This window comes from Lepus europaeus, chromosome 5 (genome assembly GCF_033115175.1).
Source record: "Lepus europaeus isolate LE1 chromosome 5, mLepTim1.pri, whole genome shotgun sequence".
In the NCBI taxonomy this organism is placed as follows: Eukaryota; Metazoa; Chordata; class Mammalia; order Lagomorpha; family Leporidae; genus Lepus; species Lepus europaeus.
In genome coordinates this window covers 112,740,063-112,766,745 of record NC_084831.1, presented here as the reverse complement: position 1 = coordinate 112,766,745, position 26,683 = coordinate 112,740,063, and the positions used below count along the sequence as shown (strand labels likewise).

Here is a 26,683-nt window from a genome sequence, read left to right as displayed (position 1 = left end):
CCTGGCTTCCCGCTAATGTAGATTTTGGGAGGAGGTAGTGATAACTCAAATATTTGTATTCCTGCCATCCATGTAGGAGATCTGGATTGAGTTCCCGGTCTTGGCTTTGGCCCTATCCAGGGGCCATTGTAGGCATTTGGGCAGTAAATTGGTGGACAGGAGCCCTCTATATTTTTCTGTCTCTTCCTCTCAAGTAAAAAATAGAATAGAAAGAAAGATAAACTTATCTTGAAGCAAAAATTTTTAAATCCATTCATAGTTTTTTCATAATATGCATTTTCCATGGAGTTTCCTCATATGTAGTTCTCATTGGAAAAAAGTAGCAGTTTCTTAGATATCTCGAGGTTTCCATCAAATCATGGAATCATGGCTTATTTTTGAAGTATTTGGGGGTCAAGGACCTGACCCGACACTGATGATTTGGAGGTGAGAAATGAGTGGGGAAGGCTAACACTAATGTGTCAGGGGGACAGGTACATGGCTGGGATTGCAGCATTCAGCAAGAAAGATAATTTGGTCAGTTTCAGAGGATCTTGGGAACTGTGATTTGGATCAAATGCCTCAGGCTGCCAGCTCCGGGTCCAGGTCCTGTGGGGTCCTTCGGACTGAGAATGTGGGTAGTGCCAGGTCTTTGGAGATGGAGTTGACTCTTCAGAACTATGGGAAAATTGGCAAGGCCTGGGACAGAACTGATTTCCTTTGCTACCAACAATGTCTCATTTCCAGTGGCTTTGAGAGAAAATAATGTGGAGGATGATGAAGTTCAAAACTCGGTTCCCCAAATAAAACACTATATGGGAAGATTTGGTGGTGCTTCTAGGAATAGTTGCACTAAGGCAAAGACCTTCCATTCCTGTAAAATGACTCAAAATTCAAATTGTTAGCAAGGAAATGGTTAACAAGTGAAAGACTTGGAGGGTCTGTGCACATGGCTGCATTTTTATAGGACAATATGGAAGATGTTTTTAATAAGGAACAAAATCCTGAACAAGTGGCCAAGGGATTATATGGTTTGCATTTGCAAGGTGAAAGGTTGCAGTAAAATACCTTTTCCATAGCTAGACACGTGGGTTCAGGATGCCTGCATGCACACAGGGGTGCATGATAATGAGGGAGAGAAGAAAGAAAGAGAACTGTGAGAATGTTTTTCTACCTTCCAGCTGTAGCTTTGATCATTAACCACAACCCTTATCTGCCCTCCCCTTTCTCATCCCATTGTCCATTTCCATGTTGATTTCACTTTTCCTGGCTATCTACTTTCTCTTTTTCTCCTTTGCATTCCATTTCATTCCCATTACTTTTCTTTGTCTCCCCCTTTCCCGTCTTTATATTTGTTTCCTGGGCCTCTATCTATCCCCTCTCTGTATCTGACTCTGAATTCTGCTCTCTTCCTGTCCATCTCAGATATGTGTATCATAGCTCCAAGTGGATGGTGGCTGGCAATGCTGATTCCCCTGTGCCTCCACGAGTTTATATACACCCTGATTCTCTAGCTTCTGGAGACACCTGGATGAGACAGGTGGTCAGTTTCGACAAGCTCAAGCTAACCAACAATGAATTGGATGATCAAGGACATGTGAGTCAAAGAATCCCATCTCTCCCTCTTCCACTCCTCACTCATTTGCTTTAAAGCTATTTAGTCCTCTGCTTTTCCAAACAGGTAAAAATAAGAATCTCTATGCCACTGTAAGTTATTTTAAGTAAGTAAGCATTAAAGTATTTTTTTTCTTCATCTAACATTTAGCAGACATCTGCTGTGCATCAGGTTGTGTTTATCATGCAAAGTTCTTGTACTCAAGGGAGTTCCAGTCTAGTCATGGAGGCAAGACAGGAAAATAAGACAAATTAAGCAATGGTAAAAGAAATCATAACATTCAGTGGAATAACTCACAAGGCAATAAACTAACACAGGCAAGTGAATAACAATTTTGGCTGATTTGTCAAGAAATTTATGAATTAATAGGAGACAGTTAGGTCGTAAGGCTTTCCAGGCATAATTAGAGCAATAAATGTTGATTTATCTTTGGCAGTAAAATATGTACTGAATTTTCACTGAAAGCCAAGATTCATACTGGGTAATATGGGAAGACTGAAGAAGTTAATACCATAGCTCCTTTCTTTAAGGAAATGAGAATTTCCTGAGGGGATGAGAACATTCATACACCATTCACTTTTCATGTGACATAAAAGGATGTCCATAAGTTCAAAAATGAGTGCAAATAATAGCAAGTAGAATTTAAAGGCAGTGTGAACCCAGGCTGAAAATTCTAAGCTATAGCGAACAACTTTTTGTATGTAGAGGTTGTGAGGTATTTCAATGGAGTGTTTTCTGTGTGTGCTAGAACAGTCATTCAGTGTTTATCCAACTGAAGCAAACAAAATGCATCTACTACCCAGGACAGGGAATACCCTGCTCCATAGTTCCATGAATGCTATCCTTCTCACCATGGGCAAATACACTGATTTCCAGTTTCCTGTATAACCCTATATAATCCCAATCTGTGCTCTTCCTATAATGCTTCCTTCTTGTGATTTATATTGCATGAGATCTACAAAAGATGTAGCAACCTTAAAGGCATACCTATCATAATGGTTTTCCTTTTCATTTCAGATAATTCTGCACTCTATGCACAAATACCAGCCTCGAGTTCATGTGATTCGCAAGGATTTCAGCAGTGACCTTTCGCCCACCAAGCCTGTCCCTGTGGGGGATGGGGTCAAAACATTCAATTTTCCTGAGACTGTGTTCACCACAGTCACAGCCTATCAGAACCAGCAGGTAAGTCTGCCCTTGAGAGTATCCTGCTAAATAAGCTTTTTTTTTTTTTTTTTTTTGGTCAGAGATGCTTAGTCCCTCTACATGGTACTGGGGAGGTGGAATGAAAGACAATTTGCTCTTGTGTTGCAGTGCACACAAGGCATTGGCAATGACAATATGGTAATGCTCAGTTATGGCTGGCATCGTCTAGATTTGGATCATTAGGATCAATGTTCCTAAATTGTTTTCATGTCTCTCTTTACTTGTACCTGCCTTTCATTATCTCTACTATATTCTGAAAAATGATCATCATAGTTTGGAATTCCTTCTCAGTATTGAGGTTTGATATTCTCTGTTACCTACCGTTTTCTATGTATCCTTCCACCAGGCTACATCAAAGTCATCAATCTTCTCAAATGCGATTTGAGAGTCATCTTTTCCATGTACACTTTTGGACTAAATTTACCTCCTGTGTCCACCATTCCCATCATGAGATCTGTACATTCATTTAAAAAAGATGTGTTTATTTATTTGAAAGGGAGAATGGGAGAGAGCGATATAGATAGGTAGATAGATAGATAGATAGATAGATAGATAGATATTCCCTTTGCTGGTTCACTCTCCCAATGGCTACAACATCCAGGGCTGTGCTGGGCTGAAGCCAGGAGCCAGGAACTCCATCAAGGCCTTCCACATGGGTAACAGGGTCCTAGTATTTGGACCATCTTCTGCTGCTTTCCCTAGTGCATTAGCAGAAAGCTGATCAGAAATGGAGTAACCAGAAATGTAACTGGCACTCCAGTTTTGAATGTTGGTATAACAAGTGGTAGCTCAACCCATTGCACCACAACATCAGCTGCAGATATGTGCGTTTTTATGCCTGTAACACATTCAAGCATTTCATAAAGACTTATAGAGAACTTACTATGTTCTAGTGTTTGTAGAAAAATAAGAGTTGGTTAGAGCTAATTTAGATGGTTCTTTTTCTTAAGAAGGGTTTTAGTTGAACAAAAGACACCAAAATATATAATGATTATACAGTGGAATAATTCAAGGATAGAAATGTGGACATGGTCTCAATTTGGGAAATAAGGGAGGTTTTTCTGGAAGATGTGACACCTTTTTTGATGATAACATACATATATGAACTAGCCAGACCAATGCAGGAGATGTGTGGGTGGGGGAGGAGCCAGAAGAAGCCAAGTGTGGAAGTATCATGGGCATTCTAAACATTGTTCTCTTTTTGAGAGGGTGGCTAGATGGATTTATAAGCATTTTCACTTTATGCAATTTCCTAAATGTTGTATATGAATACCATTTTTGTAAATTGGATTTTATTTTATCTTTGAGCAAATTGTCTGATTAAAGGACTTATATATTTTATTTGAAAGAGTTACAGGGATAGAGGAAGAGGCAGGGAAAGAGAGATAGAGGAAGAGGTGGAGGGAGAATCTCTTCCATCTGCTGGTTCACTTTGCACATGGCTGCAATGGCCAACACTGGGCCAGGCTGAAGCCAGGATCCAGGAACTTAATCCATATCTCCCACATGGTTGGCGGAGCTCCAAGCACTTGGGCTATCTTCTGCTGCTTTCCCCAGGCCATTAACAGGAAACTGAATCTAAATTAGAGCAGCAGGGACTTGAACCAGTGCCCACATGGGATTCTGGTGCTGCAGGAAGCAGTATTACTTGCTGTGCCACAACACTGGCCCCTGAAACAAATAGATTTTTTTTCTGTTTATCTTGCTTAAAAACTTGCTTTCTTTTATTTGGAACCTTCTTGAAGCAAAATAAGACTGTATTATTATGTTCCATACTTTATGTTCCATACTTACATTTCTTACATGCAATTGAGCAAAGCATTCATTTAAAAATTATTTTTCGTGTGCTTACTATGTACCAGGAAGATAAAGGTGAGTTACGGAATCTTTGGCTCACATAGAAAGGACATTTCTATCTTTTGTGGTGCCTCTGAATAAGATTCCTTATATATCTTTACCTTCAGAAGACTCTGATATATGACAATATCTTACTCAGTAGATGCTAAGTAGTATAAAGTTGCCAGACTTTCTTAGCAGCTATAAAACGTTTCCAACTTTAGATTTTTCTTGTGGTTGGCACATTTGATCTAAGGTAGAAGATGTGGATGCCTCATCTGATCTAATGTAGAAGATATGTAGTTTGCTTTTTTGTTATTTTAAAAATGGTTAAACCCTCTCAAACTCCTTGGATAGTAAATTTTCAAGAGCCATGGAGGGTTTACATGGAAAAGCTTACTTATCATGGTTTTTAAAGCCTTGATACAAGATATGGCAGTAATATAGATATAACCTTTGGAACTACTGGAACCTTGGGATTAACTCTAGCTCAGAAGAGGGGAAGTAAGTCCAAGTTCTTTGAATAATTGACCGGACTTTTCCAAGACTACCCCAGCCACAATTGTAACCATTGGTTTCTCGTGAAGATAGTGATGGTGATGTGGCAATAATTATTCCAACTTTAGAATTTCATTTGTAGAACAAACTAGAACACTGAAGAGTCAACATTATATCACCTGAATGGCATCAGTTCTGGAGAACCATTGTTGTAACCTAAATTGAAACTAGAAATCTGTAGCTCACTTTGCCAGTGAAAAAGGACCAAACATGAGTACCAGAATTTCCCTACACTTCTGTACCTTCTCTTATAGCAGTGTCTCAGAATCCAAGCAGATTCCTTTTGTCTAAATATGTTGTCTACTTCTAGGTTGAGTTGGTTAAAATGCAATTTGGCAGTTGATATACCTGGTTTAATTTCTGACCTTCCCACTTACAAGTTATGTGACTTCGAGCAAGTTGCTTAACCCTTTTTGACTTGTGTTTTCTGGTCTAGAAGTGTGCCTGCCTCATAGAGTTATGAGAACTAGATGATGAGGCAGCAGACATAAATTCACTGACACAAACCTGGCATATAATTAATAATAGTCAGCCTACAGTGCTCTATGGCTGAATCTACCCAGACAGAAAAGAGAGTGGGAGAGTTGGAGGAGCTGCACAGGCTCTTGAAAGGGTTATGATTAATAGATGAATGCTTTGATCTTTCTGTCCTCATGTCATGCTGATGAATTCATGATTGCTGAAATTCAAAATAGTTGAGTCATACTCAATTCTGCTCATTTAAGAAAGATAACAGCTTTTACCTATTTAACAAGCCCCCAATCCCTGGATAAATCAACCAGCATGATTGCTTAACATTACTTTTGGCTGTGTAGATATAATTTAATATAGTACAATGCCTTCTAATATAACAAAATAGACTCAGGTATTTCTGTTGGGAATCTTGAAGTCTGTATCCCATTGGATGAGCTATTACCTAACAACAATTTTCAGATTTGTCCTGAAGATGAGTGTAGCATAAATTGATCTCTTTTGTGAGCTATATTTGCCTATTACTGTCTTTTTATTCCCTTGGCATTCTAAAAATGACAAAAATCAATATTTTCTGGAGAAATTATTCACTCTATTTCTTTCTTTCTTTCTTTTTTTGAAATTTGACAGGTAGAGTTATAGACAGTGAGAGAGACAGAGAGAAAGGTCTTCCTTCCATTGGTTCACTCCCCAAATGGCCAGGAGCCAGGTGCTTTATCCTGGTCTCCCTTGCAGGCGCAAGGGCCCAAGCACTTGGGCCATCCTCCACTGCCCTCCCCGGCCACAGCAGAGAGGTGGACTGGAAGAGGAGCAACCGGGACTAGAACTGGGGCCCATATGGGACGCTGATGCCACAGGCAAAGGATTAACCAAGTGAGCCACAGTGCCAGCCCCTGCTCTACTTCTTTTTAAGGGGTTGATTATGAGTCCTGTGCATGAGGAAGGGGAGGAAAGTCAGTGGTAGGTCCTCAGAACCTTGTTTGTAGAAGCACAAACAAAGAAGGAAAATAGAAGACATATAGTCAAAGTAGTACCCAATCTTCCTAATGAGAATTTGTGTCCTGTTCCACAGATAGCAATGGACTAGACACTTGGATACCTGTATTTCAGTCCTGTATGTCCCACCAGCTACTCTGAGCAATTTACTTTGTATTTCTGGGCTTCAGTTCCTTTTTCTAGAAAATGAGGGTTTGAATGATGCTTTCGAAAGTCCCTGATAGCTAGAGCCTAGAACTCCATCCAGGTCTCCCAGGTGGATGGCAGGGATTCAAGTACTTGGACTATTATCTGTTGCCTTCCGGCAGGCACCAAATGGATTGAAAGCTGGAATGTAAACTGCACTGTAATGTGCAATGGGGCATCGCAAGTGAAGATTTAACCTGCTATGCCATAGCTCCTGCTCCTATGCATATTTTTTAAATGAGAATTTGGAGCAATTGTCATAACATTGAGGCAACTGATACATGATTTTCAAACATTAAAAATATTAAAGATTCATGCTTGTAAACTTAAAGTCCTACAACACCCTAGACCAACACATTTTTAACACATCCATATTTGAGAGATGGGACCATGGTGTTTTGTTGCTGATAAACAAAATACTCCACACTGTTCTGTTCCTGTGTGACTCCTCTCAATCCAGCCCACTGTGAAAGCCTGTGTCCCTGTTGACTTGCATCTCATTCTCCAGGCTGGACGCTTGGCTCTTCCCACATCCATCTTCCAGTAAACTCTGTTGCTTGTACTGACAGAATCTTATCTTCTTTCTAATCTCATGACTTCTGCACTACTTCTGTCCTTGTTCTGGGCTGGCCGTCTCTGCACCCTGCACTGAATAGCCTTCAATTAGGATCAGCGCTGCAAGCTTAATATCTCACAAGCCATCTCCTACATCATTATTAGATGGACCTTGCTAAAGTATGGTGCTGATTGCATCATTTTCCCTCCAAAATATTTATTTATTTGAAAGGTTGGGAGGAGGAGAGGGAGCGAGGGAGAAAAGAAGAGAGAGAGAGAGAGAGAGAATGAATTAGTTCCCATCTGCTGGTTTACTCCCCAAATATTGCAACAGCTGGGCTGGGCCAGGCCAAGATCAGAAGCCAGGAACTCAATCCAGGTCTTCCAGGTGAGTGGCAGGAAACTAAATATTTTCACCATCACCTACTGCTTACTAGGGTGTGCAATAGTAGGAAGCTGGACTCTGGAGCAGAGCTCGGACCTAGACTCAGGCAGTCTGATATAGTACATCAGCATCCCAAGCTGTGGCTTAATTGCTGGGTACTAAATGTCTGCCTCATAGTCTCATCATTTCTCTGTCAAAAATTGTCCATGACTCCTCAGTGCCAAGGGAAAAAAGCCCAGGATTTGAAGTCTTTCCATTAAGGTACCCAGAGGCTGATCACCAACTACATAGGTTCAGCTTCTGTTATTCCCCACCATACATCCACAAGAGTGCAGCAAGCAAGTTCAGTTTTTACTGTTGCCTGGACTTTGTAACTGCCTTGATTTTGCATGCATGTACATACTGTTTTCTTTTCCAGGAATGCATTTCCCATTCATTTTTTTTTATCTCTCTGCCTCCCTTCTACTCTTCAAATTTGGTGAAAATACTATCTGTTACAACCTTCTTTACCTTTTGCAACTGGAATAATCATCCCCCCTTGGAAATGCTAGGGCACAATACTCTCTCGTGGCTCTTACTATATTTGAAACTAGGTGTGCCCTGTACAGTCTTCCTCTTACACATTTTGAGCTTTTGAAAATAACAGTGTGCTGTGTATGTAATATGATGTAAAATACCAGTTGAAAATTAAGAGATTGGAATTATAACTGACAGACTAAACTACCCTTCAGGAATCACTCCATTTCACTGTTCTTATCTGCAAATTGACGCTTTGGTCTGAATCAGTACCATTCTTTTTAGAAGTTTTTTGTATGATCCACTAGATAATGCAAAAGATAAAAGACAGTGTAGGAATTTCTTATAGATGTAAACATTCAATTTAATAGACTGCCCATTATTCCATTTCATCCTTTCTATTTTTTCTGATGCAAAGATGTTCCTTATTTCATAAAATAAGGGCGGCAAGAGAAACTAGATAGAGGCTAACTCCTTTCACCTTGATAGTATACAAAATTGGGTTATTAATATACATCCTTCAACCTTGGGGAAGGGATCAATATTGTCCTATAAAATTGTGAAGCCAATCTCTGTAATTCAAAGATATTCTACCCCATCATGCATAGCATAGTATGTTTGCTTGGCAAATGACCACATACCTGAATGAATGATTAGCCAACATACCTCTCCTGTTGGTTCTCTTATATACCTGTGGTTCTACTTCTTTCAATATAAGTAGTAGTGAAGTGTGAAGAAAGCATTTCTATTTTAATGTAATGTTTTATGCTTTCTGTTCTTCTTTTTCCATCTCTGCCTTCCACCCTTTCTGACTGACCTATAGATTCCCAGACTGCTAGCTAGCACACTAGAGCTATTATTGCTAGTATTTGCTTTTGGAGTGCCAGTTTGGCAGGTCTATGGCAGAGAACAAGGTACACCATGACCAGAATCTCATTGTGGAGAATAAGATGTCCGAAGTGGGAATAAAGGAGATGGTACACTATATGCTTTTTTTTTTGGAAGAAGCTGATGCCAACATGTCCTCATGAAATTAGTGGGGAATTTCCGTTGCAAGCTCTTGCCTCCTTTAAGGGAAAAAACTAAAGAACACTGGTATTCTTTCCCCAAACACGGAACTAGATTTCAAAAACACATAGTCTCTCCAGGTAACACAGTCATATTTCTTAATCAGAATTGGCTACATGAACCAGATAGGAAGTCTGAAACCACAGCCAGAAAATCCTTTTCTGAGTCACTCATTATACCCTAAGCTATTGAGCCAGTTTTACTCTAACTTTCCAATCAAATCAGTGTAGAAATATTTTTCATACAGGCTAAGGTCTTTTGTTTTGTATTTTTCCCCCAATGGAAAACCTTTCAGGCACATGGTTAAAAAAATAAAAATAACTAAGTGTTAATAAGGAAAGGCCCTTTTAACCTTGGTACTGTAAAACCATACCCAGGATATTCAAGTTTCATTTCCTTTGTAGGTTGTGCTATTTATGTCTGTACTGTGCGTTGTGAGCTATATTTCATTTATTAACTGCTTCTATATTACTGGGCAAAAAAGTCAGTGACAATGATTAAAATTAATGGTGGCAAGCCAACAGCCACCCCCTTATGTGCCACAGCCTTCAGTAAGTCAGATGACACAAATCAGTATATGGTTATGGAAATAAAATCAGTGAGGAAAATGCTTTCACAGCCTCTGTATTTTCCATGTCTTCTCATTATCACTGGACCAAGTTTGAACATGACTGCTGTAGAATAGCTTTAGCTGTACAGGAAATTGCTAATGGACCTTGTTCTGACTGGAAGGATATTTAAGATTTTTGTCTGTAATGCCTGAAGTGAAAGCAAATAGAACTGAGAGAGTTGTTTGGTCTAGATTCTCAAAAGTTTGTCATGGTTTGGGAATAGTTATCCCTGGTTCCCACACATTCATTCATTAATTTGCTCATTAACTGATTCATTGAATGCATATTCATTGAGCATGAACAGTATGTCATTCTTGGTTCTGCTTGGTAAAATGGTGTATAACATAGATAGTGTGTTTTTAAAAATTATGTGGATGCTGGTTTTTTTTAATATTTTATTTGAAAAGTATAGTTACAGAGAGAAAGGGAGAGACAGAGACAGGGAGAGAGATCTTCTATCTGCTGGTTCTCTCTCCAAATGGTTGTAACAACCAGGGCTGGGCCAGGCCAAAGTCAGGGGTCTGGAACTCTGTCCAGGTCTCTTTCATAGGTGGCAGGGGCCCAAATGCTTTGATCCATCCTTTGCTACTTCCCAGGTGTATTGAAGGGAGCTGGCTTGGAAGTGGAGCAGCCAGGATGTGAACTGGCACCCATATAGGATGCCAGTATTGCAGATGGTGGCCCAACCTGCTGAGCCACAATGCTAGTCCTTTAGATACAGTTTTTACCTGTAGTCCTGGGGGAGAGTGACTATATATGGTAAAAAATAAATATGTAGGGATGGGCATTTGGCTTAGTGGTTACGATGCCTTAACCATCAAAAATGTCTGGGTTGGGGCCAGTGCTGTGGCATTATAGGTTAGATCTGCCTGTGGTGCTGGCATCCCATATGAGCACTGGTTTGAGTCCCAGCTCCTCTACTTCTGATCCAGATCTCTGCTGGTGGCCAGGGAAGACAGTAGAGGATGGCCCAAGTGCTTGGGACCCTGCACTCATGTGGAGGACCCTTGGGAGGCTTCTGGCTCCTTGCTTCAGATTGGCCCAGCTCCGGCCTTTGTGGCCATTTGGGGAGTGAATCAATGGATGGAAGACCTCTCTCTTTGTCTCTCTCTCTCCATAACTCTGCCTTTCTAGTGAATGAATAAATATTTTTTAAAAAGTGTCTGGGTTCATGTCCCTGCTCCACTTTCAGTTCTGGGAGGCAGCAAATGATGACTCAGGCAGCTGTGTTCCTGCCAGCCATATGGGAGACCTGGATTGAGTTCTGGGTTCTTGGCTGTAGGGGGACCAAACCCTGACCAGCATGGGCATTTGGGGAGTAAGCTAGCAGATGTGGGCTCTCTCTCTCTCTCTCTCTCTCTTTCTCTCTTTCTCTCTCTCATACATACATACACAAAAATATATGATTATCAACTGTATAAGAGCCATTTTGGAAATAAAAAGGGTGCAGTTAATAAGAGCAGCAAAGTTTTCTTGTTTTAGAGAGATAACCAGGGAAGAAGCTTCCCAGGAGATAACATTTAGACTGAAACTTAGGATAAGGAGTCAGTAATGTGAAATGTAGACTATCCGTGGACAGGGAGTGTGAAGGGATGGGAAGGGACAGAGCTTGGTGCCTTCCAGCACTGCGAGCAGCTCAGTTTGGCTGCAGCTGAGGGCCAGGGCAGAGAAGAGTGGATGGGGTTGAAGAGTAGGGCAGAGCCAGGGTGTGCTGGCCCTGAGGCTGAGTTAGGAGCTTGGATAGAATTCTAACCAGTGGTAGCCACTAAAGAGAATGACTTGGTCTAGTTATGTGATGACAAAGATCACTCAGGCTGCTGTGTAGAGAAGAAATTGGAAAGGAACAAAAATCAAAGAAGGAAGATCAGTTCTCAGGCCTTTTTGAGTATTTTAGTCAAGAGATAATAGTGACCCTGTCTAAGATTGAGAAGGTGGAGCAGCCAGCCATATTTGGGACTGACTGATGGGCGTCATTGTCATGCAGCATTGGAAATTAACTACTCAGATATGCCATATGCACATACACATATATGTGTGCAAGTAAATGTTATATAACTACACATCCAACATGCACATGTATGCATGTATAGAATGTATTTTTCACATATGTACATATATGAATATATAATTTATGAATTTATATGTATATGTGTAATTCTGTCTTTCCTTTTTAATGGTTAACAGAGGAATATGATTTACTAGCAGCAAGCAAGTTCAGTTTTTACTGTTGCCTGGACTTTGTAACTGCCTTGATTTTGCATGCATGCACATACTGTTTTCTTTTCCAGGACTGCATTTCTCATTCTTTTTTTTGTCTGTCTGCCCCCATTTTACTATTCAAATTTGGTGAAAATACTATCTATTTCAACCTTTACTTTTTGCAACTGTAAATAATCTCTCTCTCCTCAGACCTGCTCCCCTGGCTCTTACTATGTTTGAAATCAGATGTGCCCTGTACAGTCTTCCTCTTAGCCTTTGAGCTTTTGAGAATAACAGTGTGCTATATATGTAATATGGTGTAAAATACCAGTAGGGAGTTATGCTGGCTCAGCCCCATGTCAGATCTCACCCAGGTCCTGTGTTTGGCTCCAGACTACACAGTAGCACCTCTGTGTCATGGTCACCCTGCCTTCCCTGCTGTGGCATGAGAGGCTGAGTCCTTCCCTACCACGGAGGGTCATGGAAGGCCTGGAGAGCCACACTCAGGCCTCTTCCTGTTTAATCAGATCAGGTTGTCAGTTTTATTTGGATGCAGCCACCCCCACCTATGTGTGGTGGTCACCCTGCCCGTTCTCTGTGAGTCCCACCTCACCCCAAGAATCTGATTTGAATCCGGAGCTCAAGCAACTGAAGGCTGTTTGTTTCCCCTTTGTCTCTTCCTTTGCCCTACTCCACTGTGGTGTGAGGCAGGCACAGGTTTTTTATTTATTTTTTTTTTATTTTTGACAGGCAGAGTGGACAGTGAGAGAGAGAGACAGAGAGAAAGGTCTTCCTTTTGCCTTTGCTGTTGGTTCACCCTCCAATGGCCGCTGCAGTAGCGCGCTGCGGCCGGCACACCGCGCTGTTCCGATGGCAGGAGCCAGGTGCTTATCCTGGTCTCCCATGGGGTGCAGAGCCCAAGCACTTGGGCCATCCTCCACTGCACTCCCTGGCCACAGCAGAGAGCTGGCCTGGAAGAGGGGCAACAGGGACAGGATCGGTGCCCCGACCGGGACTAGAACCCGGTGTGCCGGCGCCGCAAGGTGGAGGATTAGCCTGTTGAGCCACGGCGCCGGCCGAAAGCAGGCACAGTTTTTACCTACCCTTTCCATCTGGATAGAATTCACCTTCCATCATATCTGTGTCTTCCACAGGGCAGCAAAGCTTGTGGCCCTGCTGTCATCTTCATCCCTTCCTGTGTTACAGGGGCACTCCTCAGACCTGAGTCAACCAGGCTGCCTCTTGATATGGGAACTGTAGGACTAAACTAAGGATTATCGAGGTTAAAGATACATTGATTTAATCCTCCCTTCAAAATTTGTTCTTGTTTTTTGTATTTGTGGCCCATGTTGTCAGCACTAGCATTAACTGAGATCTTGTTTGGCTTATGTAACTAAAATTGCTCTCTTCTACTGTTGAGTAATCTAAATGCCCTAGCCAGGTAATGAAGGTTTCCATCATGTGGTCTCAAGCCAGTCTTTCTCTGGCCTTCTCTCTCATTGCTCTTCTTCCTCGGTGGAATTGGGCTCCTTCATGTTTCTTGAATATGCATAATTCATTCTCACCTTGATGTTCTGGCTCACATAGGGCCTTGTGAAATGCTTCCCTTATCCCTTTCCCCTCTTTTCGCATTTTCCATTAAAGTTCTACACATTCTCGAGGCCTGGCTCATGCATACTTCTAACAGCAAAACTCAGAGCCTTTCAACTTGGAATAATTGCTCCTTCCTCTTAGCTCTCCTGGAATGTTGCCTTTATGGTGAACCTTATCACCTTCTGGTTTACATGGTAATTATTAGTGCTCATGTCTGTTTTTTTTTTCAATTAAATTATAAGCTTCTTGGGAAAAAAGTGGACACTTCAGAGCCATCTACTGACTATCCATCAATCTGTGTCACCTGTGTTGCCTGGCACTTTGCTTTGTACACAAAAAAGCACTTGATAAATAAAGAGTGGTACAACCACATTCTTCATAAAGCTCTCTAAATCTCACATTAAAAACTTTGAGAAAAATGTAGAGGTGTCGTCCTTTCTCTCATTTGGTGAAGCTTGTCTGTTAAATTTCCATGCAGATCTCCTGGCCTCCGCTCCAAAGAGCTGTGGGAAATAGGTTTTCAACCATTTCTTCAGGCCTATGAAGTAGAATGTTGTTATATTTATAAGGGTCTGTGGAGGCTCCCAAAACATGGCCGCACAATCATATATCAGTAACCCCTATCATAAATGAGTCGGACAGGATAAGCCAACTTGAAAGAGAAAATAAAATATTATAACCCCAACTTGAAAAGAAAATATGGTGCATGGTTTATAGCTGTGGATTATAGAGGAAGAAAGAGCTGATTTTAAGTCAAACACAGAAAAGCAGTGACACTCTTTAAACTCAATACAGTATTCACATTTCAGACACTGGACTTCAGAAAAGCAAACCTTCAGGCCCTGCTCTGGTCTATAAAATGGATGTAAAATGCTTTTGCTACATTATTAGTGCTACATTATTAGTGTGCCATTTTAGAGGCAAGGAATGTTTAGGAAGAAAAATAACCTTGAAGTCAGAATAGTTCTTTCAAGTCAGAGTCTGTTTGTCAGAATCTCACATTGCATTTTAGAGATCTTTAAAGACTGTGGCTTTGGGAAATTCCACTGTGACGAAGTGAGACAGAAGAGGGGCTAGAAAAGATTTGTAACATAGGAAAATACATGAGATGTCTTAGTGGTAAGTTCTGCAATGATCAGAAAAATGCAGATGGTCTTAAATAATGAGATTTCTTTGTTTCTGGAATTACATTTCTTTGAGGATGCCTCTCCTTTCCTGAGCTTCCTAGTCCCTACCTACCCACTAAGTCTTCATTGCTTGAATGTAGTGAGTCATTGACATCTGGTTCAGACACAAAGGTGTCAAAATGCTTCTCATGACCAAGGCTGAAAACAAAAACATTGGGCACATATGGAATCTGTTGGTCAGGCTTGTTCCAATGTAGAGGCACAGAGTAATTTATACAACCATGGGTAGGGTGTGTTGGGACTAAGACAGGATGCAGTGGAGGGGCACTTATACACTGACTGGAGATGGGGCCAGATGGCCCCTGAGGACCTGTCCAACCCTGGTGGCACAGTTGGATCTGTTGGGTTTGCTCATCCTTGTGAGGATTCCTCTATTTCTTCTGATTTGCTTGTAATTCTTGGAGACTAGGTGAGGTGTGCTGCATCCTGCCCCACACAGTCTCACATTTTCATGTCAGTAAAACCCTGGTAGAAGTCTAATTACTTTCTTTGTCTTTACATGGACATTTCAGGTCATTAAATGAACAATTCCTAATGACAGGAAAGGCAGAGCTTAACTGCAATAGGAAATGAAGACAATGATTTGAATTTTTCAGGCTGAGAAAGATTGTCTCGTGGTCTGATTTGAACTGACTGAATCCATTCATTCATTGTTCACTCACTTGCTCATTATTCACTTACTCATTCATTCAGCAAATATTTTTTAAGTGCCTCCTGTGTGTCAAGCACCAAGGACTTGACCATTGCCCAGTTTTCCATTTCAGTGTCTGTCTAGGCAAGTGATTTATCACCACTTTGGGACAATGAAGGTGAATAGAAGAGAGTTTATGGAGCCACACACCGGGCAAGTCTTGGTTGTTAAAAGCAAGGCAGTTGGTCACACATCTGTCTGCCAGGCCATGTCCTATATCAACTTCAGTTTAAATCCTAAACTAAAAAGAAACTAAATAAAAACAACAGCTGTTATTAAAAAGCAGTTTTTTAAGTTTCTAAGAATAATTGAAAAAAAAAACAGTTAATATAAAAACAATTCATACTTGTTTGTTTGTTTTTAGATCACCAGATTAAAAATTGACCGAAACCCTTTTGCTAAAGGATTCAGAGATTCTGGGAGAAACAGGTAAGAATAATTGGAGAAGAAACTCACCGACATTTATTTTCTATGTGACATTACTTTCTAACACTTCATTGGTGGCTCTTGGCTCCAGAGTTTTGGAAAACACCTGTCACTCTGCTGATTCAGGCAAAGAGAAATGGGTAGCTGATCCAAGAACAAAAAGGCTGCCCCCTAAAGTGGAATTTTCCAAGTTCTTGGTTGACACCATCTAAAACACCACATTAAATCTCTCACAATATTTTCTCCCCTATGTCATACTTGGCGATTCAGTCACTTAACACAAGTTATATAGTGATTTATTATTATCAAAGGATTGATTTTTTTTTCTGAAAAACAGGCTATTGTACCTATAATGATATCTCATATAATTTGCATTAATGAAGACAAGTAAAGTTTTTCAGAAAATTTTACATTTCATAGTGAAAACTTTGTATGAAACGTAATCATTTTTCTTCTAGGAAGTCAATCCAAAATACGTTGTGTGTTTTCTGTTTTAGTGAACAGAGTTAAAAAGCACCACTTTTCTTGATGATCTAATATCTTCATTATGACTAGGATATTATATAGTAAGACTCTTAGGAATTCCTGAACATTGTAGAAAAGTTAGGTCCCATTGTTTATTTTTTTTGATAGGCAGAGTGGATAATGAGAGAGAGAGAGAGACAGAGAGAAAGGTCTTCCTTTTGTTGTTGGTTCACCCTCCAATAGCTGCTGCGGCCGGTGTGCTGCGGCCGGCACATCACGCTGATCCAAAGCCAGGAGCCAGGTGCTTCTCCTGATCTCCCATGGGGTGAAGGGCCCAAGGACTTGGGCCATCCTCCACTGCACTCCCGGGCCATAGCAGAGAGCTGGCCTGGAAGAGGGGCAACCGGAACAGAATCCGGCGCCCCGACCGGGACTAGAACCCCGGGTGCCAGCACCACAGGCGGAGGATTAGCCTATTGAGCCGTGGCACCGGCATATATTTTTAATAATTTCAAGGGCATTTCATTTATTTACATCTGGATGACATGTTGTCAGGAGTTATCTTTGGCATTCTCTGTGTAAGAATTGTTAGATAAACTGGAAGCATATTTAAATAATTTCATCAAATATGTAGTGAACTAATACAGATTTATGCTAAAATAAATTGTGATTATCATTTCTTTTATGAAATGATACATGAAGTACTTTCTTTTTTCCCTATTTTTTTTTAAAGATCTATTTGTTTATTTGAAAGTCAGAGTTACAGAGAGGGAGGGAGAGACAGAGAAAGAGAGAGATATCTTCCATCTGCTGGTTCACTCCCCAGTGCAATGACCAGTGTTGTGCCAGACTGGTGCCAGGAGCCAGGAGCTTCCTCCTGGTCTCCACATAGGTGGCAAGGGCCCAACCACTTGGGCCATCTTTTGCTGATTTCCTTAGGCCAGTTAACAGGGAGCTGGATTGGAAGTGGAGTAGCCAGGAAAGGAAAGGTCCCTGTATGGGATGCCAGTGTTGCAGACAGCAGCTTTATCCACTGTGCAACGATGCCTGCTTGAGCACTTCTTTTTAGAATTCTTATCATATATTTAAAATACACTTAGATTTTTATAAAATTTTATTTGCTTCAAATTTTTAAAAGGCCATGTCTACTGAGTAAAGTAAAATTCACTTAAAGTTTGCAGACAGCATAATTGAGTGATCTGCTCTAGATCAAGCAACTTGTTAGTAGTAGAGCACACTAGACCTCAGGCCCATGGGCCCAAGGCCGAAGGTTGCCTCTTCAAAGGTTCTGTGCTTAGAATAACACAGATGCCCTTAGACTCAAAGTTTAGTTAATGAAGAATGAATATCTACTCCTTCCAGGCAATTGGACCATACACTTGCTCCTCTTTTTTTATTTAAAATTTTTATTTATATAAATGGAACAAATTTCATGTATTTCATACATACAGTTTTAAGAACATAATGACACTTCCCACCACGTCCTCCCTCCCTTCCTCACTTCCACCCTTCCTCCTACTTCCTTTCTTTTTTTCTTTTAAGTTTTGTGATAATATACTTTTTTTTCTTAGAGAAAAAGCTTTATCACTAATTGAAGAAGCACCTAAGGAAACAAGCAATGGAATTGGGCACTTAGGCTTATCTAAAACTATGAGACATAAGAATATCCTCCATTTAATACACTATATAACAAAGTAAATCTTTGAGTACAAGTTTACTGTAACTATCATAATACAGCTCTTTGAAGACAGAGGTCTGCTGACTGCTTTCAGTACTACATATGGTCCCATCAAACTCTGCAGACTGCTTTCAATATATATTTTCATATATATATATGCATATTAGTTGATTGTAATAAAAAACTTAGTGTGTTCCAGACCCTTCACTTCTGTTCTGATTTTTAAGACAACCTGTATTTTACAAATGAGGGAACTGAGACTCAGAATGGTCAAGCAGCTTTTCTACTGTCATGTAGTAAGGCTGCAGCATGGATTAAAACCTAAGTCTACCTGGCCTCAAAGCCAATGCACTTTTTCTTCTGTCATGCTAACAGTGTACACTTGAGTTATTTAATTTTCAAAGGATATGAGAACAAAATCCTCTCCCCGAAAACCCCTCATCTCCTTAAAATTACTACTTAAGTTACCCAGGACCTTCCATTTCCCAAGAATCTCACAAACAATCTGTCTGGTCTCAGCCTGTCTCTGAGCATACACCCCAGGACTTTGTCATCTACTTTTGATTACCCCATAAACCAGTAGAGGATACGAAGCAAGGATGAACTTACCTAGCAGGTGGAACTAATTTAATGGCACTGATATCACATGTCTCATGAGGGGCAAGGAAGAGTTATTAAAGGCAGAAGCCATTTTCATTCTCCAGAACTCAGATAAACTGGATTAAAAACAAACTAGTGAAGGTGAGTCCAGGAGTTCTTGTATTTTTCTCTTTAAAAATGTCAAAATTAGGGGCTGGTGCTGTGACATAGCTGGTTAAGCTGTGGTCTATAGTGCCAGCATCCCATATACCTACTGGTTTAATTCCTGGCTGCTCCACTTCTGATTCAGCTCTCTGCTAATGTCCCTGGGTGAGCACCAAAGGATGGCCCAAGCACTTGGGCTCAGTGGGAGACCCAGATGAAGTTTACAGGTCCTGGCTTTGGCCTGGCCCAGCCCCCACTGTTGCAGCCATTTGGGGAATGAACCAGTGGATGAAAGATGTCTCTCTCTGCCTCTCCTCCGTCTCTGTAACTCTTTCAAATAAATAAATACATCTTATTTAAAAAGTCAAAATTACCTTTTAATTACACATTCATCCTCATTAGCTTCCTGTGAGGGCAGAAATTATCAGTGCCATTTTGCAGATGGGAAAGATTGCTGGGTGAGGATATAGCAAATTATTTGCAAACCTTCTAGGAACTGGTGGTTCTGGGCCATTATCAGGACCTAGCTTACTGCCTCCCACCCAGCACCACAACTGTTGCCTTTCTTTGCTAACAGAACTCAATCTCACATCTTCTCGAGGCATATTAGACATCAAGTGACTCATGCCGAGGATCATGGTTTGATGAGTTGCATACAAATGTACCCAAAACATAAGGATTACATTTCCTTTAAAAACACATGGGCTTAAAAATTAGGGGGGAAAGTGCTTTGCCAATGTTTTTTGGTTTTGCAGAACACAAAACATTTGTGGAATACTTTGGAGTTACAGAGTTTGCCAAACCTCAAACCAAAACACGTTCAGGTTTGTCGACCTCAATTCATCCTGGTGCAATCTGGAGGCCCAGGATGGGGGGAGTGTGACAGGAAGGATGGAGAGAACACAGCCACCCCCTCACACCCTTTAGACACCTCATGAGAGCCTCTCACAGTGAGTGGTGGCAGCTGTGTCCACTCAAGGGTAGACAAGAGTGCTTGAGGGAGCTGTGGCTGAGGAGTTGGCTTCCAGGTCTTCATATTTGAAAGCGAAGAGATGTCCTCAGGGAAATACTCTTGGCTCCTAGCCTCCATGGAGACCAGAATGACTAATCTGATTGCTGAGTCAGGGTGGAGGGCGCTGGAGGACCTGCCTGCCTGCAGAGGGCACATAGCTCAAGCTGTCTTTTATGGTGTGTTTGACCTAGCAGAGGAGGCCTGTAGTTTTTTTGGGGGTCAGCTTATTTTAAGGGTTTTCTGGGCAGCTCATTGAGCTTTCAGTCCTATCCTGTGGTCCCCAGACACCTTTATTAATAATGAAATTGCCATTCGGGTCTCCACTGCATTAGGCTCCTATGTCTTTCTCAAATTTGATTATCTGCTTGGATGAAAACAAAAGATGATGTTCATTGGACTGTCTGCAGCCTGCTTAGAAGACCCTATGAGTTCACATTTTCAGTCCTGTGGAGTCGCCATCATCAGAGACTTTCAGAGTTCCTCCTGCATCGTTAGGAAGGGTCTGGTGCACACTTTAATATGAAAAGGGCTCCACTCGTCACACTTATGGAGCTGCTACTTCTCATTCTCATGTAATTATGCCCATGATGAGAAGTCTTCACAGGGAGCGTGAGAGAGAGAGAGAGAGAAAGAGAGAGAGAGAGAGAGAGAGAGAGAGAGAGAAGAATGCACATATGAACATGCATCTGTAAGTATGTGTGTGTGTGAGAGTGCTGTGTGTGCGTGTGTGTGTGTGTGCTCATGTTGTGAGGTAGAGCAGAAGATGGCCATACCTTTTGGAGTGGAGACACTGGAATATTTTGTTTCCAGGCAGTATCTGAGCAATGAGAAGAAAATTGTATTTATTTCCAAGTCGTTTCTATGTCTAGATTTCTCAGATTTGGGTTTTGATGGGGAGGGATGGGGGGGATTAATACGTGTTCATCTTTAATTAGCATTCACTCCACAATTCAGTGACCAGAGTTACCTTTGGGAGGTTTGTTCTGCCATGGGGCAGAGTGACCTGTTCCTGGGGGAAAGTGAATGCCCTCTGCTTGTGATGACTTTTTGTTTCGTGCTCTGTGTTCCTGAGCTCTGCTCCTTGCTGGGGTATAAAGCTCCTAGAAGACTGGCACTGTGTATTCTTCCAGTTTCTATTCTCAAATTATTTTCCCATAGTACTAGTTATATATAACAAAATAATACTAGTTAACCAAACAGTAAACACAGTGCATGAATACTGGAGAAATTAAAAACCAGGACCTCTTGGATGAGAAAACCACATGCCCACCAAGGGCAGATCAAGGAGAAGAGCAGCAGGAGTGAGTTTTAGTCACCAAATAAGAAGACAAGAAAGAGTGAATTTACAATAGGCTTAGTTTGAAAGACCAACAGCAGTTTGGAATCAAACCTGAGTCTGATTACTACTGTAAGATATTGGCTTAGTCTAACTTGCTGGGACACACTCCCCTCTGGGACCATTTCATTAGCTTCTGGAGAGTAGGGGTGCTTCTGTGCTTCCTGGCTCCCTAGAGGAGGACACACACCACTGCGCAGTATGTGAGTTCCTTAGGAAAGAATAGATTCCCTGAGGCTGAGCTAAGAAAAGTTACCCAGTAGTGAATGAGCAGCTCAAATTCTGTGGGGATGGCTTCAGTGGGGAACCTGTACCACAGGGAAGACATCCCTGTCTTCATGAGGCTGATGAGAGGCCACAGTGTCCTGCTGACTCTCACTGTAGAGCTTCAGGGAGCTCTGGCATGTTGCCACATGTCTGGAGTGCCCACTGTGCCCCTGGAGGGAGAATGACAGTTGTCAAGACCCTGCACGTTGAGGGGTAGCCACAGGAGTAAAAGGGAAGGGGACTCTGTGGGTCTTCCAGCCCACATGTGGTTGTCTCTGCTAGGGTTGCTGCCAAGATTTTATAGAAAGCCCATCAGTGTGGAGTGTGGGATATTTTCTGTAATTCCCAGGGCCTTCCTCGAAAGCTGTCATATACGTAATAAGGAGAAGATTAAAATGAATATCTGTCCGGGGAGAGAGAGGTTCTAGAAGCTTGTATCAAAGTTTGGTGCCCTTTGTCCTGTCTTTGACCTTGGGCTTCGCCTTCACTCCCAGATACCATTTTCTCTAAGAAATACAGGTGGGACTTTATCACATGACATGGTTTCCTCCAGGTATTTCTAGCTGGCCTACTAATCAAGAAGCCATTGCTTCTAATAATACCCATATAGAATGGCTCTTCTGTGGTCTAGGGAATTGGTGAAGATTTTTAGGAGCATATGTTTTTATCTTTCGAGTCCACCGTTGAGGTCTGAGCCAGATACTCAGATTCCATAGTTCAGGAGTGTGAGAAAGGAACCTGTGGCAGGTCTTGTATCATGAGGAGGTTGCTTTGTATGGGTAAATAGTTTTCATGGACTACCCCTCACTGAAGAAACAATGAGGCCTGCAGGATGAGGTACGAGGGGAAATCTGAGCCTGAGCTCATTCTGAGTGCATTCAGCCAGCACTGCTGTCTGCTGGAATGTGGCTGGCCACAGTCCTTCTTGGTGCCTTGTGTCCCTTTGCATAATGTACCAGGGGACAATGATCTAAAAACAGCTACTCTTTGCCTTATGGGAATGGATATATTTGCTTGCTGAAAGAGGATGTTGAATGAAGCTAAAGGTTAACCTAAGGGAAGGAACTCTCTAATGGTGGTAGGATGGTAGGGAAAATATTTGGGAGTAGACAATTTTTCCTGGTCCCCTTCCCCCACTGGCAAGCAGCTATTGTTCCAAGGCCCTGTTTGGAGAGTGAAGAACCACTTTTCTTGGGCACAGCAAAGATCTCCCTGTTATGGCCCAGCCCTTCTTCGCAACATCCCATAGAGAGAAGAGTGTGAAATGAGGAATTAACATGCCTAATATCAGCAGAAGGAAAAGGAGAGATGGGGAAAAATCAGTTAAAAATTAATTCCAGGGCCAGATCATTTTTGTTTAGATCTGAAACAACATTTCTTCGGGAGTGGGAGTGGAAGAGTGCAGGATGGATGGCAACTAAAATCTGTTATCAGAGTTCTCTACTGTAAACAAGTGACTCAAATCTTGTCTGCACCTTTATGTATTAAGCTAAACATTGGAAATTACCACATTTGTAGGTTAGAAGTGACAAAACACCATAAATGCCGTATAATCCAACCTCATATGTTTGCTTCTAGCCATTCAAATCATAAGTATACAAAAATAGCAATAATAATTGTATGTAGTACCTGTAGTTGGCATCCATTTTTGCCTCTGCATTGATGGAACTTGTGTATTATTTCCCATTTCACTGATGGTAAAACTGAATACAATAAAGTACTACCTTTAGGAATTTGCAAATACAGCTAGTGATGGCATCCAGAGAATGATTTCACACCCCTCTATTAGGCACACTTACTATGGGGTGGGGTGGAGGGCCACGCCCCCATCTACCTCTGGCTCCCTGTTGCTCCTGAAAGCTCACTAGCAAGCATAAAGCCAATGAACTGCCCACTTGCCTTTTGTCAACCAGCATGAAGCCCAAGTGTCTCCATCTGTTTCAATTTCTGTGTGTTCATTTGTTTTCCCTAAAGCCATTGGCTGTATTTTCCCAGTCAACCTCACCCTGCTCTTTCCTGGAAATCTCACTAAGCCATGTAGATTTTGCATATTCTTTTGTTACCCCTGGCATGAGTGGCTTCTGCCAGTTAGCAGATGTATGGACCTGATTAGTGCTGGGCTTCCTCTCAGGCATTGCTGCATCTGGGATTCAGGGTACCTGGCCTTATACTGGATTCTGGTTGCAGTGTCCAGCCAACTCTCCTACTCATCCAGACCATGGCTATTGATCATGTGCCCTGCTTATGGTCTTTTAGCCTCCTTTTTCTCTGCCTTGCAATTTGTTTGCCTTGCCTTGTCATGAACCATTTACACCATTGTCCTCTTTGCCATGTGACTTTGCCAGGGAAAGTTGGCAATTGCTTTATTATCCATGGCACTTGTCCAGGGATGGTGTCATTGAACAGAGTGACGTCTTTTTAATGGCTAACATATTTGAGTCTGAAATATCTGCAAGATAATGAGGCCTATAGGGGCTCCAGGGACATGTTTCTGGTTGTCTGAGGAGAGAATGAGAAATGGAGTTGAGTAACATATTACTTCCCCCACATTTAATCCAGGGCCAGAATGCTGACAAAGCTTTGAATTTCAGAGCAATAAGAATGTATTCTCAATAAATAAAAGAAAAACATTTAAAAATGAATATATTCACCTACTATCGGCCACAAGCTAAACAGAATGGTTGAATTTTTTTCTTTGTTTGCTTGAGCTAGACCACTGGTCCTCAAAGTTTCATCATATTGTCTCTCTTTCTATGATGTATTTTATCTTTAATCAGTCTGTATTTAATAAGTAATGGCTAGGACAAACTTTTATCATATCCATTTTTTAGATAAGAGATTTAGGCATGAAGAGATAATGTAATTTGGCTCAGATTGCACTAGGGAGCCATAGGATCTCAATTTGAACCCAGGAAGTCCAGAACCTGTGTTCTTAACCAGAGTATTAATCTGTCCTTTATGAGATTTTAGTATTATCAAATTAAGGGTAGATCATCCCAGTTAAATGCAAAGAAATTTAATAATTTAGTTACTTGCTTAGTGTTATTATAGATTTTTACTACATTTCTCTTGAGTTGCTATTACTGCCTATTCACTTTCCAAAGAGGAACAGAGTTCATAATTGGAAATCGCTGGATGAGGAATGATTTTAAGCATCTCTCCATTGGAAATCTGTCTTTCCAAGTTATTGGAAGAGGCATGTTAATAATACCTACTTCATCCCATAGATAGGCTTATTGTACAATCTCAAGGCAAATTTTGATTGGTTGTTTAGTCTTTTTTTTTTTTTTTTTTTGACAGGCAGAGTGGACAGTGAGAGAGACAGAGAGAAAGGTCTTCTTTTGCCGTTGGTTCACCCTCCAATGGCTGCCGTGGCCGGTGCGCTGCAGCCAGCGCACCGCGCTGATCTGATGGCAGGAGCCAGGTGCTTATCCTGGTCTCCCATGGGGTGCAGGGCCCAAGGACTTGGGCCATCCTCCACTGCACTCCCGGGCCACAGCAGAGAGCTGTCCTGGAAGAGGGGCAACCAGGACAGAATCCGGCACCCCAACCATGACTAGAACCCAGTGTGCCGGCACCGCAAGGCGGAGGATTAGCCTGTTGAGCCACGGCACCGGCCCTGGTTGTTTAGTCTTTAGGCAATTTGCAGACCTCTGTTGAGAAGTCTTTTAGAATATCCCTGAAAAACAAATATCTTGAATAATCTGGATTTAGGAGCTTATTCTAGATGCAGTGAAGGAGAAGGAAATTTGGAAAGCTTTATCTCACCTTAATGCAGCAAGGATAGTCTAAGAATGTTGGTATAATTCCCAAAGAGTTAATATATTCTGGTTCTCAGTCTCTTCTTTTTTTAAAAGATTTATTTATTTGAAAATCAGAGTTACACGGGGTGGGAGGGGGGAGGAGAGAGAGAGAGGTCTTCCATCCCCTGGTTCACTCCCCAATTGGCTGCAATGGCCGGAGTTGCACCGATCCGAAGCTAGGAGCCAGGAGCTTCCTTCGGATCTCCCACGTGGATGCAGGGGCCCAAAGACTTGGGCCATCTTTCACTGCTTTCCCAGGCCATAGCAGAGAGCTGGATCGGAAGTGGAGCAGCTGGGACTAGAACCGGCGCCCATATGGGATGCCAGCACTTCAGGCCAGGGTGTTAACCCGCTGCACCACAGTGCCGGCCCCTCCCAGTCTCTTCAAATCCTGGGAAAGGGAGGAAAAGGAAAGGAGATCATAGGCACAGTACCACTCACAGGTTAAAATCTAGGCACCTAACATATAATAATAATCCATGGTGTCTACCTGCCATCTTACATCCTAAGCTCCAGTCATTCTGACTGTTTTCAGTTTTGAAACATTCCTCTAGGTCTCTGTACATACTGTTAACTCTGTCTGGAAAGCCCTTTCTCCCTCTTGGCTTTGCAGAAGCTTATTGAGTATTCTTTAATATTAAATTTAAATAATTGCCTTCTGTGTAATTTTCTTTGAATTTTCCAGTTGTATTAAATACTTCCTGCTTGATACTCCATGGTGTCTTATACATATCTCCAGGGTAGCATTTATCACATAGTTTAGAAATTAGTCATTTATAGGTTGTTTTCTTTTAATTGAACAGGACATTTCTAAGGGTAAAGATCTTGTAGTTTTTTTTTTTTTTGGCTTCCTATCTCTTGACCTTTGTGCATAATATTTTTTTGTTTGGATAATTCCTTTATGACTTCAAGAGTCCTATCTCATTAAGCTTCCTGTAGCCCTTTACTGTCTTCTATTGAGAGATGACTAATGACATTATCAATACATAGTTTATTATCCCTTTGTCACTAGTACCACCTGCAAATAGTATGGAGAACAGTTAAAATTGAGTAGGAAAGACAGAAGCAGAGAAAATATAGAAGGAAATTGCCTATCTCACAATAAGTGAACAGCAGGAATCATGTTTTTATTTGCTGCCTATTTGGCCCATGAATGTTTTATAAGTATTGTAATCATCAAACATTTGCTGAGCTTGAAAAGGGTGATCCTAACCCATTTTTTCTTTTGGAAACAGTAGGATAATTCTTTACAATCTGGTTACTTTTTCCAGATCACTGAACCTTGAGGCATCGTCAGTGT

At 41.5% G+C, this 26,683-nt stretch overlaps 1 protein-coding gene across 3 annotated transcripts in view; it reads left to right on the top strand.

The window, feature by feature from the left end:
- TBX15 (T-box transcription factor 15) overlaps positions 1-26,683 on the top strand; it is a 140,767-nt gene that overhangs the window by 80,552 nt on the left and 33,532 nt on the right. For all 3 annotated transcript variants that reach the window (XM_062192062.1, XM_062192060.1, XM_062192061.1), the window contains 3 exons: positions 1,405-1,576; positions 2,612-2,779; positions 16,017-16,081. In XM_062192062.1, the coding sequence (XP_062048046.1) occupies positions 1,405-1,576; positions 2,612-2,779; positions 16,017-16,081 (405 nt within the window). The remainder of the gene's footprint in view (positions 1-1,404; positions 1,577-2,611; positions 2,780-16,016; positions 16,082-26,683) is intronic.